The sequence below is a fragment of the Cuculus canorus genome, chromosome 3, assembly GCF_017976375.1.
Source record: "Cuculus canorus isolate bCucCan1 chromosome 3, bCucCan1.pri, whole genome shotgun sequence".
Taxonomy (NCBI): domain Eukaryota; kingdom Metazoa; phylum Chordata; class Aves; order Cuculiformes; family Cuculidae; genus Cuculus; species Cuculus canorus.
This window is the reverse complement of record NC_071403.1, coordinates 77,605,710-77,620,297: the sequence shown is the minus strand read 5'-3', so window position 1 is coordinate 77,620,297 and position 14,588 is coordinate 77,605,710. Positions and strand designations below refer to the sequence as shown.

Here is a 14,588-nt window from a genome sequence, read left to right as displayed (position 1 = left end):
AGGAGAGTAAAAGAGCAGGCAGCAGGCACTTTGTGATATGTTCCTAATGTGCTCTCCCAGCCTCCAGCAGCATCTACTCTTGAAAATCCTGCTCAGAGGTGGCTTTTTGCCTTTCCCTTGTATTAACTAGCTAACTTCTCAACACATGTAAGCCTTTCCATCTACACAGTCATGTAGCAATAATCTCTACAGTTCAGTTACATGGAGTGTGCAGTATTTCTTTTTGGTTTTGTGGCCTGCCACCTGTAATTTTTATTTGAGCTCAGCCTTTTCCTATAGCCCACATACGTGCAATACATCTTTCCAGATCACACCTTATATCAGAGATATTTATGGTTTTGTTGTAATTATGAACACCTTATTTATTCTTAATGGATTAGGGACTCTTTAATTTCTCTTAAGTTACGTAAAATTTTCTTCTCGTAAGTTAGTTATGTGAAATTGCTGTAAATTTGTTTTTATAAAAAGCTTGTTACAGCTTCCAAATGAGTGTTTTAATAGAGCAATGTTTCTAAGACTAGTTATGATGTGTATCGAAGTTTATACAAATAAGGAGGTACTTCTGTTGTGAGATTTTTTTTGTTGCTTAATTCTTGCAGGAGTTAAAGGAAGACAATCAAGTGTTGCTAGAAACAAAGACAATGTTGGAAGATCAATTGGAGGGGACCCGAGCCCGTTCTGATAAATTACATGAGTTAGAAAAAGAGAATCTACAATTAAAAGCTAAGTTACATGATATGGAGATGGTAAGTGTAAATGAAGGACGACAAAGACAGCTGTTGTGCTCGGTACTGGGTCCAGCCCTGTTCAGTGTCTTTATCAATGACCTGGATGAAGGCATTGAGTGCACCCTCAGCAAGTTTGCGGATGACTCTAAGCTGGGAGGAAGTGTGGATCTGCTGGAGGGTAGGGAGGCTCTGCAAAGGGATCTGAACAGGCTGGACCACTGGGCTGAGGCCAAAGGCATGAGGTTCAACAAGGCCAAATGCCGGGTCCTGCACTTGGGGCACAACAACCCTATGCAGTGCTACAGACTGGGGGAGGAGTGGCTGGAGAGCTGTACAGAGAAGGACCTGGGGGTAATAGTTGACAGCCGACTGAACATGAGCCAGCAGTGTGCCCAGGGGGCCAAGAAGGCCAATGGCATCTTGGCTTGTATCAGAAACGGTGTGACCAGCAGGTCTACGGAGGTTATTCTCCCTCTGTACTCGGCACTGGTGAGACCGCACCTCAAATACTGTGTTCAGTTCTGGGCCCCTCACCACAAGAAGGATGTTGAGGCTCTGGAGCATGTCCAGAGAAGAGCAACGAAGCTGGTGAAGGGGCTGGAGAACAAGTCTTATGAGGAGCAGCTGAGAGAGCTGGGGTTGTTTAGGCTGGAGAAGAGGAGGCTGAGGGGAGACCTTATTACTCTCTACAACTACCTGAAAGGAGGTTATGGAGAGGAGGGAGCTGGCTTCTTCTCCCAAATGACTGAGGACAGGACAAGGGGGAATGGCCGGAAGCTCCGCCAGGGGAGGTTCAGGCTGGATATCAGAAAAAAATTCTTCACAGAAAGAGTCATTGGGCACTGGAACAGGCTGCCCAGGAAGGTGGTTGAGTCGCCTTCCCTGGAGGTGTTTAAGGACTGGGTTGATGAACTGCTTAGGGAAATGGTTTAAGGGAGTGTTAGGAATGGTTGGACTCAATGATCCAGTGGGTCATTTCCAACCTGGTGATTCTATGATTCTATCAATTTCATTTCCATTTTTAATAAAAGAACTTCCAGTCAAAATAGTGGGGGAGAGGAGGAAGGTATGTCTTGATTTACTAACACTTTTCAGATACGGTTTCCTGCCATAGCTTTGGTTCTGCCTAGAGAAAGAAACATTGCAAAGGCAGTAGCCTTCCTCAAGGCAGTACAATGTTTAATTGGCTAGCTAAAAAATGATTGGATCTTTTTTTATGTGAAGATAGTTTTTTGTCACTTAAATATATAAAGAGATTATTACTATTTCAAATTCTGGCAGTATAGTGACATTTATCAGAAGGTTATTCCCAAAATAATTTATGTTTGTCTCAAAAAAGTAAATATTCTAAAATATAAAGTCATCATTTGCCAGAGTGTTTGGGGTTTTTTTGTTTTCCATAAGGGGTGACAGATTATTACCTTCTATTTACTGTCATTTTCTTCAAAATATAGAGAGTTGCATCTGCAACTTAATCCTGTTGAAGTAGCATGTGGGGGGGAGGGGTGTATAAAGAGCCAAGTGAGACGCTCGTCATGGACCCAGTCCTGTTACAGCGTTTTTCATCAAGGTAGTCTTATGATAGTTTAGAGAAAGTAAAGTTTTGCTTCTCTATCTGTTTTTTACGTGTACTACCAAGCTGTGCTTGTCATCTATGCTTTGTTCGCTGTTATTAGGAGGGAAGTGAATTTTAAAAAAGAACAAGTAGACATTGCCATAGGTTATGATGAGAAGAGCTTCTTCTCTGCCTGTCTTTCTTTACTGGTTGTTACGCTTGTAAGTTTTCCATACTTTTGCCTTGTATCAGCAAATCAAAATGCACTTTACATGTCTCTGTAGTATACTAGGTACTATAATATTTTGTGTGTATTGAAACTTTTTTTAACGTATGTGAAATAATTTTTAAGGAGCGTGATATGGATAGAAAGAAGATTGAGGAACTCATGGAAGAAAATATGACTCTAGAAATGGCTCAGAAACAAAGTATGGATGAATCGTTACATCTTGGCTGGGAACTTGAACAGATAAATAGGACTACTGAAATTTCTGAAGGTAAACATAGTAATACCTGCAAACTGATAAAGTAGAAAAATGGAAAGGTGAGAAGCTGGACAACATTAGGAAATTATAGGTCCTTATTTCTAAAGTAGAGTCTTTTGTTCTCTGGAGAGATGTTTGTATTTTGGTTTTTGTTGTTTGTTTCTTTTTTTTGTGGTTTGAGTTTGTTGGTTTGGTTTTTATGTATCCTTGGAGATAAAGCCTACATGAAAAGTTTCTGTTCTTGTGATTCTTGGTCAGGTAAACAGAGGTGTAAAACTCATAAATACCTTTCACTTACATTATGTTGCCATTCGGACTTTTATGCCCTGTGGCATAGACCGTGAGTCTTCTTGCTTAACAAAGTTAAGAAAGATCTGTTTAGGCTTCTCAGAGTAATTGGTTGCGGAGATAGCTGTGGCTGTTTTGATTCTTCCAATACAGTGTGTGTAGTCATACACTGTATCCCCATACAAAGAATTTGTGAAAGTTTAGAGAGTGATCCTCAGCTGCAGATAACAAATCTCTGCTGTGATTAGGAGGCTGTAGGATGAATAGAACATTTTCTTTTATGCATCTGCAGTTTTATCTGTTGGGTAAAGAGGATGAGTTGTTAATCCTAACTAGCTCTGTTCACCAAGAAGGCATTGGAGGACCTTTAGAGGCCTCTAAATCCCCTGAGTCCAAGAACTCCAGGTCGTAAGTAACCTTTTTCTAAACGTTTTTTCTATCTTACAGTGCCACAGAAATCACTTGGTCATGAAGTGAATGAACTGACATCAAGCAGATTACTGAAGTTGGAGATGGAAAACCAAAGTTTGCTGAAGACAGTGGAAGAACTGCAAAGTGCAGTGGGATCTGTAGAAGGCAGTAGTTCCAGGATTCTGAAAATGGAAAAAGAAAACCAAAGACTTAGCAAAAAGGTAGTCGTCAGTGTATGTTTGATTTGTGCACGAGTTGCCTAACGTTGCTTGGCTATTTTTAGGAATTGCTGTTACTTTGATTAAAGTATTACTAGAGTCTAAATGATGTTGCAGTGTTTTTGAATTTATAGTAAAAAAGAAAACCAGCTTGGAGAGGATTTTATCTTTTTTAGTTATACTTTTGTAATGATGTGAGAATGTAACCATTTTATTCAGAAAGGTCTTACAGCATTGTGATTAAAAATATTGATGTATTAGGAACATAATGAATGATGAAAGTGTTTTATGATGCTTGAGAACGTTATTTTAATTTTTGTAATTATTAAGCAGAGCAAAGCTGGTGTACATAGATGAAGACTGTTAGGTCTGAGTAGAAAACTTGGTCATGTGTCTTTACTGATAACTGAGAAGGAGAGGAGATGGGCCAAAGAATTGATAAGCAGGTGAATGAGAGGAGTTTGTCAGATATATCTGTGCTCATCTACAATATTTTGCTCTCCAGAATATGTGTATCAAATAGAGTAATTTCACTCAGGGATATTTATAGACAATAATAATTGGAAAAAGTAGGGACTAATTACAGTGGAGTGAAATGTCTAAAGTTTCTGAATTATCTTTCACTTCAGCAGATATTTCAGACATCAAACTATTCTTAGAGCAGGCAAGGGATAATTAAAAAAAGAAAGAGAAATAAATCCCTACTGTATTCTGTATTTCTTTGCTTTTTCTGGTTTCTTAAGAATAATCGGTACTTCTTGCAGTAGCCTGTGTGCTGCTTTGAGTTTCTTTGCAGTACCAGGAATACAGCTAGCAGGCTGCAAAAGAAAGGAACAGGTGTAAAAAGCAACCAGTAGTCTGTCCTTGTGGTTGTCTGATACTGTTCTTGCCAATTCAGGTGTATGGCACCATGTCCTTTTTCTCACTTGCCCCTTGAAACAACGTTCTGAACAGTGATCACTTCAGCAAAATGCAAATCGTCTGTAATGGATCCCGTATGACATGGTTGACTTCTATCTGGACACGTTTCCTCTTACAACAAACTGCTAATACAGAGCCTTATAAATACAAGAAACAGTGACCACAGGAACTCCACTCCGGTGCCCAGTTGGCAGTTGGGCAGCCAATGGATAAATTATGTTCCCAGACGGAGGCTGACTACATCCCTGCGGGGTGATTAAACCAGTTACTTGTACTTTGCAAAAAACAATGGAAGTGCCAATATCCCTGTGAAACACGCAGTCTGCTAAGTAACGGACCAGGAAAATCTGGATTTGAGAGGAAGAAGGATAGGGGAGAAAAAGACTGGTGGGACATCGGTATTCTCATCCTAAGAGAGAGATTTTTTCAGGTTCTGGCCTAATTTATGCCAGGTTTCTTTGTATATCAGCAAATTGCTTCATGGAGTAACAAATTCCATTCTGCTACTTTTTTGTGGTTTTATTTCTCAGTATTATTTAGCAGCAGTTTAATGTAAATAATTCACATAACTTGTTTTTAAAAGTGTTACCCCTGCCTAGGGTCCAAGTTATGTCTGGGCTCCTATGGGACTGGGTAATGTGGAAAAAGGACTTGACGTAGAATATAAAACTTCTAGCAGATGGCTGTTTAAAAATATAATGTGTATGTTGCTTCTGAGTAACTAATTATAACTTACATGTGACAGAAAAATCACACTTGCTTATTTCCACTTGTTAACAGTTTTGCTGTCTGGCAACATTGTGAGTTGGAACCATTTGACCAAACTGAATATTTAATTCCCAAGGAATCATCATAAGTATCTCTTGACATAGTTAAGTAGGATCAAGCAACATCCAATGCTTGGAAGTTAAAAGGGACTTGGAGGAGCAGTATAAATCTCACTAAAGTGGAATTTGAACAGTAAAAAAGATGCTTGAGGAAATATCTAGAGACTAATAAAATCTGACCTTTTTTATGCAGAAGTACTCTACAGATACAGTCTTCTGAGCCAGGGAGAAAATTCTGGCAGAAGTAAACTTATTCCTAGAAGAGATTAATTGTTTCAGATAATAAAATAGATTTTGCCATTCTTTCTTTCCTTTTACCTTCTTTATTCATTTCTGTAAGTGTACCTTCAATCAGGTTAAGAGTAAATACTGTTGTCATTTTGAAGTACATTTTAAAAGATTTGTTTCTTTTTCCCTAGCTTGAAGAGCTAGAGAATGAAATTAGCCAAGAGAAACAAAGTCTTCAGAATAGTCAAAATTTGAGTAAAGATTTGATGAAAGAAAAAGCACAGCTTGAAAAGACACTTGAAGCACTTCGAGAAAACTCAGAGCGACAAGTGAGTAGCAGAATCAAAAGTCTTAATGCTGCATTGTATTCTTCTGTTCTCCTTTTGTACTTTTTTACAAGCATAAAGGGATTGTAAATGTAGCAGATTTGCCGAAAGGACATATCTGCAGCAAAATAACTTGTCCAAGACTCATTTTTAGCTGAGGCTTTACTGTTAGTTTTAGAACTTTTTAGTGTTTTGTAATGCTTCTGTGGCTATACCCTCTAAGCAGTAGTTGCTTAGAGAGTATAGCTCAGCCAAAACAGAAAATTGGGAACTTTGGAGGTAAGCCAGACACTTCTCAGTGGAGGAGAACAGGTTCCAGACAGCTGGTCAGTGTCTGAAGTAAAGTCGGAATATGAATGAGAATTACAGCAGCCTGTCCCTCTGAGGGACCTAACAGAGCCCAGTGTAGCAGAGCTGGCCTGCTGCTCTGCTGCCGGCTCTGTTCCTCCTTGTCAATTGCAATCTGGTTTATCTGGAGCAGGAACCATCACATCCAGATTCGTAATATTACCGTATACTGCAATGTTTTCCAGCTGTGACTTGCAGGTGGATAGCAGAACTTATTTTTGTTTGGCAGAAACTGGCATCTGGGTCTTTGTAGAAGATTTGAGCTGTATTTGGGGAGGTATAGAATGTCACTGACGTATGTGTATCTGATGGGTCATGATGCCTTCTAAAGTTCTTTGCAGAGCAGTTCAGAGGGCCTGTGGAAGGCAGCCACTAGGAAACAAGAGCTATGGAAACTTCTGGAAATTCCATACTTAGTAGTCAGCTCTTTCGGAGTTAGAGTCGTAGTTATCTTTTATAAATTCCACTAATACTTTGATGAGATTGTATTCCGAAATACTGTACGTATAAATTAAAAATGTCTGCGTATTGTATTTCAAAAATCTGGAAAATTTTTGAAGGCCCAATTTAATCAGTAAATGAAATTCCAGATTTAGAAAAGAAAGCCAAAAAAAAAAAAAAAAAGCTTGGCATTGAATCTTTACTTTGATATGAAGAGAACAGTGGGGATAATTTTAAAGAAAATACGCCAGCTTTCCTTGTTTAGAAGTATTTATTGTTACCATAATTGATTTATACACTGTATTAGAAATGTATTCTAGGAAAAAAAGGACTAAAACTTTCTGGAATAAGCCATAGTCTCAATTCAACCATCAGGGATACGTGTATTGTTTTAAGCATGTTGGAATAGGACTAAAATTTCAGTGAGAGTATTTCTGCTTAAAAATAATACACTTGGGAGCTTTGATGGGTTAGCAGCATCTTTCATGTCTTTTACAAATCCTATGCTGAAACTTAACTGGAGTTGACTGTAAAAGCACCATTTGATTTCATCAAAAGTTATGGAGGCATTGATCATGGCTTTGGATTATAAAAATAGAATTCATGGAAAGTAATTATGCATGCTCAGTAACGTACCAGTTTATGTAAAGAATGTTACAAAGTTGTGGTTTTAGATGCCTGTTAATTAGATTCTCATTAATTGTTTCAGAACAGTTTGTCATTGCTGGGAATGGAGCCGTAGATCCTGTAATTGATAGTTACATTCAGACATAAATATGAAAGAACAGTCTATAATTTTCTCAGTCTGTTTTTCATTACAACTAGAATTTTTGCTTTTCTCCAAAACAGTTTGTTGTTATGTGATGTTACTGGTGTATTCTTAAATGCTGATTTAAATAGTTTTCTGGATTTTGCTGTCTGGTGTTACGTACCCACATAATTTCAAATTACTTGGAGTAACTGAAGAAGTCAAGAAATACTAAGAACTAAGATGAAAGTTCTGGATATATCCTTGGAATAGATCTGGGAATGTGTTACCTGAGAAAACAATACCGTTCTAATATGATTTCTCTGGAAGCTGTTTTGGAACAGCGTGTCCAAGGGTTCCTTTTAACTCAGAAATTAATGTTACTTTGATATGTCTTCTCAGAATGTTAATGACCATGATCAGGATGCCCTCGTATCCCACAGATCACCTCTTTTTTTTTTTTTCCCCGAAGTGAAATAAAGACTTTTGCAGCTTCCACACCTCCTTCCACCTCAGGTTTGGTTTAGAACTTGATTGCAGCTTTGTTGTTAGTGGACACATATCTCTGGAAATGACAGTTTAAGAAGAAATACCTAAATCTGAATAAACTCAAATGAAAATGAAGTGAAGCTGAGAAATGGATACAGCTTTGTTTTGATTTGCATTTCGGTAGTTTTATTTTTGTTATCTACTAGTACCCAAGAAGAAGAAATTTGAAGATCGACTTTGACTTGTTTTGCTGTGAAACTTCCACCTGTGTTACATACAGTGTTTGTAACACTGCAAATAAATACCAGTAGAGTAAGAGAAGGGTTTTTTTTAAACTTAAAATAAAGGGGAGATCTGATGTAAACTTATCTTACGAGCTTTTGGTTTATATGTGGAAGTAATTACTTGTTGATGTGTCACTCACCAGAGTTTACAATTTTTCTCCCCAAAATAGGTTAAGCTATTAGAACAAGAAAATGAACATTTGAATCAGACTGTAGCTTCTCTGAGACAACGCTCACAAATCAGTGCTGAGGCAAGAATGAAGGAAATAGAAAAAGAAAATAAAATCCTTCATGAGTCTATTAAAGAGACCAGCAGTAAGTTAAATAAGATTGAATTTGAAAAGAAGCAAGTCAGGAAAGAACTGGAACATTATAAAGAGAAAGGGGAGAGAGCAGAAGAACTTGAGAATGAGCTGCATCATCTGGAGAAGGAAAATGAATTGTTACAGAAAAAAATTACTAACTTAAAAATCACTTGTGAGAAGATTGAGGCCTTAGAACAGGAAAACTCAGACTTGGAAATGGAAAACAGAAAACTCAAAAAAACTTTGGATAGCCTAAAAAATCTCACTTTTCAATTAGAATCCTTGGAAAAGGAGAATTCACAACTCGATGAAGAAAACTTGGAATTAAGAAGAACAATTGAATCCTTGAAGTGTACAAATATTAAAGTGGCGCAATTACAGTTAGAAAATAAGGAACTGGAGAGTGAAAAGGAGCAACTTAAAAAAAGCCTTGAACTCATGAAAGCCTCGTTTAAGAAAACTGAACGCTTGGAAGTCAGCTACCAAGGCCTAGACACAGAAAACCAAAGGCTACAGAAAGCCCTTGAAAACAGCAATAAGAAGATTCAGCAATTAGAAAGTGAATTACAAGACTTGGAGTCTGAAAATCAGACTCTGCAAAAGAACTTAGAAGAGTTAAAAATCTCTAGTAAGCGCCTAGAGCAATTGGAAAAGGAGAATAAGTTGTTAGAACAAGAGACTTCTCAACTCGAAAAAGATAAGAAGCAGCTGGAAAAAGAAAATAAAAGACTTCGACAACAAGCAGAAATTAAAGATAGTACTTTAGAAGAAAATAACGTAAAAATTAGTAATCTGGAAAAGGAAAATAAGTCTCTGTTTAAAGAAATAGTTGTATATAAGGAGTCATGTGTACGCCTGAAAGAACTAGAAAAAGAAAATAAAGAACTTGTGAAAAGGGCTACCATTGATAAGAAAACCCTTGTCACTTTACGAGAGGTAAACAGAAATTAGTTACCATTTCTGTCATGATCTGTTTGTAATGTAGTGAAACTCTATCTGTGTCTTTGAAAAAAGTTTGGTTTATTTTTTTTATGCTTTAATCTGTGTGCTGTTATCATCTTTAATGGGTACAGTGGGGAAAACACTAGATAATCATAATTAATATAATAAACAAAAATATAACTGTTCTATCTAATTCTGTCTGCTTAGAGACACTCATGGAGCTATTGTTAAATGAACATTATTCAAATTCTTCATTTTACTATTTGTTTTGGCTGAAACATTTCAACTTCATCCTGACGTTCCCCTTCCCCCTAATGTTCAAGACCAAATTTGAAAGGGAAGTTCTACAGAAAGGAAGGGAGTAAACAACTCTATGAAGTCTTATTATAGTTAACCATGTAATGTGCAGTATAGCTGGAGGCTAACAATTGGTAGGGAGAGTTAACATTGAGTCATTCAAGTCATGTAGTGATAAAAGATGCTTGCCTCAGCACTTCTAGATCAGAGAGTACGTTATTTTATTTCTATGATGGTACTGACTGTAATTTTTTTCCATGTAAGGACTTGGTCAATGAAAAATTGAAGACTCAACAAATGAACAATGATCTAGAAAAACTTGCCCATGAACTTGAAAAAATAGGTTTAAACAAGGAGCGTCTCTTGCATGACGAACAGAGCAGTGATGACAGGTGAGAGAGTCAAGGGCTATCTTGAACAGTGTAGAAATGAGGGTCGTCTTTATTCATAAAGATCAAATGGTTCTACAGCCTGGTTTTGTGCATATTCTTAGATTTTAAAGCACTTTAATAGACCCAAAATGGAACTTGCTGTTCTTTGAAGTCAATAAGGTACTTGATGTGCTTTTACATTCAGCTCTCTGTGAAAGTGAGTTACCACCTTTTGTTCATAACAAATTTCTTGAAGTGTGTCAGTAGATACAGGTAATGTATAATTAAAATGGTTTGTTCTAGTTAGCAGCAGGAATAGCAGCAATAAAGGATAATAGGCCCAAAGTGATTTATTTTCCCCCTCCCCTTTTTGACTGCTTGACTGACAGAAATGTGTTTATTGCTTTTGTCACATAGTGTTTTACCTTAAACTGTCTCTTTTTTTCCTTACAACTATTTCCTTCTAATTCTTCCTGCCAAAAGGAAGGAAGCAACACTGGGAAGTGTCCAATACTTGAGCATCTCCACAACTTTGTGCTGGCTCTATCACTCCGCCACACCTGCCATTATAAAGCAGCTGCTGTCCCGACATCTGTTTCCTCTGCTGTATGTTGTGTTCAGTCTTATCCTGCAGGGATTTAGTGAAACTTGGAGACAGGAGAAAAGCAGACTAGGATGGGATTCCAGCCAGTCTTTGTTTCACAGTGCTATTCAGTTATGCTCTTTAAAAAGGAAAAAAAAGCTGCTGTCATGATCTGTTATTCCAGCTGATTACCATGAGCATGTAGATCGATTTTGGGCATTCTGTATCAAAAGAAAGCTGAACAATATTTTTTTTTCTTCAGTTTCCCTTTCTTGCTGCTCTGTTACTAGGGTAGTGCCAGAATCTTGTCAGGAGAACGTTACCATATCTTGTTTCCTGCTGGTGTCTTTCATCGACCTGTCTCAGCTCACAGATACATAGTTCTTCTGTCGAGAAAAGTCTTCAGAACTTTGACTAATGTGATTTCCTCTGATTTAAGGTTTATTGTGGAGCATACAGTGCATAGTATGTGGTTTGTCCATAGGTGGATATACCATACAAAGAAGAGTGAGTCCTAGAGCTGAGTTGAAGCTTAAACTGCTTATCTGTAGAAGTTCAGGTTGAGCAACATTTTTCTGAATCGTGTTCTAGATTCAAAGTGGTTGAAGTGAGTGCTCCCGCAGTGGGAGAGAATGTTATTCTGTAAAGGTGGTTTATGAGTCTACTTCCCAGACAACGGCACTTGCCCTTTCAAGTGCTTATACTTCAGAAGTTCAGGTGTTGTGTGTTCACTTCTCATAGGTTAATTGGTTTATGACATTATATGAATTATGATTTTGGGCCATATAGTACTGGTGTCTCCCCTGCATTTTACAGAACAATGTTATATTGGATCTATAAATTATAATTTTGAAGAAAATTTGGAGTTACGTGTCTCTTTATCCAGCTTTCATTAACTTACAATCTTTAAACAAACCTTTAACATACTTCTGGCACCTATCATGACCCATTTCACTTCTTCCTTTGCTTCCAGGTTAGCTGTGTGTAGGAATTACACAAATAAGTTAGTTTTAATTTTCTTTTCATTTCCCCGACGTACCTGTAGTTCTCTTCTAACAGGTATTCCTCTTTCAAGGAGTCACTGAACATTTTATGCTATATCTATATTAGAAATTAAGAGCACAGCCCAGGGAGCAGGCTCAGGCATTCCATACTAGTTGACCTGCATTTAGTAAATGCCTGCTGCTGGCATTACATCTCCTGTAATTTGGTGCCGCTCATCTGCACTGTTGTAAGAGCAGGTCACGCTTAATTCTTTGCAGATTGCCTTGCAGCAGGAGATAATGTGTGTCTAAAAAGGTGTTCACAGCAAACTTGATTGTCCAACACTGACCATGTGAAAGCAGGACAAAATCAGGTGGAATATTTGATGGTACAAGATATATGGATATCGGACTGGGTATGTTGTACCTATTCGAGCTGATCTGTGGGGAGGTAAGCAGTAAGCATTGTATCTTGAAGCTTACCCAGAATGTTTATCTGAAGCCCATCTCTGAGCTCAGGCTTCTGTCCAGATAGTTTTAGATGGGAAGGAATTTGAGCTATACAACTGTTCTGAGCTTCTTCTGAGACTTTGTGTAGAGGTGCAGGATTGTGGATGGGCAATATTTGTTTTCGAAGTGAAAAAGTTGTTTAGTTTGAAATTTTTTTCTACACTATCCTGCCTTTCTGTTATTCTCAGCTTTTTAATTCGTCCAAAAGGTACCTGAGCTGCTTTCCTTCTATTATTACATAGGTGAGGCATTAGCAATTATTTCATCAGGCCTGTAGAAAGCTAGGTTCATTATGGCCATAATTAGTTGTCAGTGTATTTTTGGCTTGCCTCTCTCATTTTGATGACAAATTAGAAATGAACAGTTTTTCTCTCCGTGATTGGAGGAAGCTGCGTGTGTGTTTTGAATGCTCTTGATAGCACTTCAGAGTATTTCTTTTGGAGCCTAAGCTGACCGCGTTTGCTGAGTTAACGTTGAAGTATTTTCCATTTCCTCTTGCCTTTCAAGTGGCAAACAGATTTATGGATTTTGACACGAAATCTGAAATCTGAAAATACTCAAATATCTCAATGATATAAGGAAATTTATACCATCTTTCATTATTAGGTGTTCATAAGGAAACTGGATATTTGGTCTCTGGTATTTGTCTTTTTCCTTCTTTATTTTCTACATAATTGTATCACTTTTCAGTAACAGAAATTCTTATTTGTAGCTGAATGTATGCTTCAGCTCAAGAACCTGAAACGCTGTGTGTTCTACTAGTCACAGACTGCCTACTGCTTCTTAAGTTCGTGAGAATTACTTGTCATACCGTAGTATCTAGGGATTCTCATCCTACTACATGATACTACTGGACAGCTTTCTATTTATTGATTCTCTTAGCATTGGTCTTCTGCTCCAGTTCCTGGCTAGATCTAATGCTGCTGTTCATTCAGGAGTCTCTTGCAGTCTATTCTGCTCACTAAATTGTTGGATTCTTCAGCAGTTACCATTAAAAAAGGAGATATTAGTGGTTTGTTTTATTTTATCCTGCTGTGGGGAGAAGTGGGATGTTTTCCAGGTGCTGAGCACATGTACAGGGACTGTAACCATTTGAAAGTGATTAATGAGTACGGTTTGCGGTATTTTCTTAAAAGGCCAGTAGTGCGTTAGACTATCCTGCACTGTCAGTTTTCAGGAGATACTGTTCTGAGCCAATATATTCTAAATCTGACTGCTTCTCTCCCAGATACGTGGTTTGGGTTTTTTAAGTGCCCTACAATATTGTAAATATGGTAAAAAATGGACACTTTACACATCAGGAGTGGTAATGGTCTTAAAATATCAGCAGCTGGGCTGAGTGAGCAATTTGCACATTCATGCATCAAATGAGTATGCACCTGCGAAGTTCTATTTTTCATCTCTTTCCCTAGTGCCTCCTCTTTGTGCACTGGCAGGAAATGGAAATTGATGAAAATCTTGCTCTCCAAATACTTCACATTCTAATTTAGTTCAAGTCCCTGCTGAATTCACTGGAGTGGAGCCAGAAGGAAGAGCGCTGCCCTCACACACGTGCTAGTGATCCAAATAAAGCCAGCACCCTACTAGCGTGGCTGAATATGGCTTTTTGCATGTCTCATGTGTTTTAAAAGAAAGAAGCACTCAAAAATGTTTTTCACTACTATCTTCTGTTTGGTTTAGACACTGACTTGATATAAATACTGAGGTGTCTTCATGCCTTTGAATGGAGTCCACGTTCAAGTGTTTTTTTTCATGTGTAATAGCTAAGAGGCCACTGTTTTGGGACATTTTAGAATTTAAATAACTCAGATAATTTTTTGAAATGCATATTTTTTTGTGTGTGATGCCATTGACCAGTAGGTACAAGCTTTTGGAGTCAAAATTAGAATCCACACTTAAGAAGTCTCTTGAAATAAAAGAAGAAAAAATCGCTGCTCTGGAGGCTCGTTTAGAAGAATCAACAAATTTAAACCAGCAGCTCCGTCAGGAACTTAAAACAGTAAGGAGAACAGTATTTTTTACATGAGATTAAGTTACTCCTATGACAGCTATTGATATTTCTACACTTGATCTTTTGTGTAAGACAGCGAAAGATGGGCATTGTATGGGTAGTGTAAGGCAGGACAAAGTTTTACCTGCTTTTTAAGACTGCAGTAAAACAGGCCCAATGTTGAAATCACATGAAAAGTTGTTGAGTTTATTTATTGGTCATTGAATATGTCAAGTGGATAAGTAATCTGAAATGGATTTTATTTGGGATGCATAAAGTAGCAATTTTCAGTTACGTTTTCTGATCTATC

General features: G+C 37.7%; 1 protein-coding gene across 14 annotated transcripts in view; it reads left to right on the top strand.

Moving 5' to 3' along the window:
• Positions 1-14,588, top strand: part of CCDC88A (coiled-coil domain containing 88A) — an 81,973-nt gene that overhangs the window by 41,962 nt on the left and 25,423 nt on the right. For 11 of the 14 annotated variants that reach the window (XM_054062065.1, XM_054062064.1, XM_054062063.1 and 8 more), the window contains 7 exons: positions 600-746; positions 2,636-2,780; positions 3,504-3,688; positions 5,853-5,990; positions 8,468-9,538; positions 10,106-10,233; positions 14,146-14,287. In XM_054062065.1, coding sequence (XP_053918040.1) covers positions 600-746; positions 2,636-2,780; positions 3,504-3,688; positions 5,853-5,990; positions 8,468-9,538; positions 10,106-10,233; positions 14,146-14,287 — 1,956 coding nt within the window. The remainder of the gene's footprint in view (positions 1-599; positions 747-2,635; positions 2,781-3,503; positions 3,689-5,852; positions 5,991-8,467; positions 9,539-10,105; positions 10,234-14,145; positions 14,288-14,588) is intronic. The other 3 variants (XM_009558587.2, XM_054062059.1, XM_054062054.1) reach the window with 1 other exon arrangement.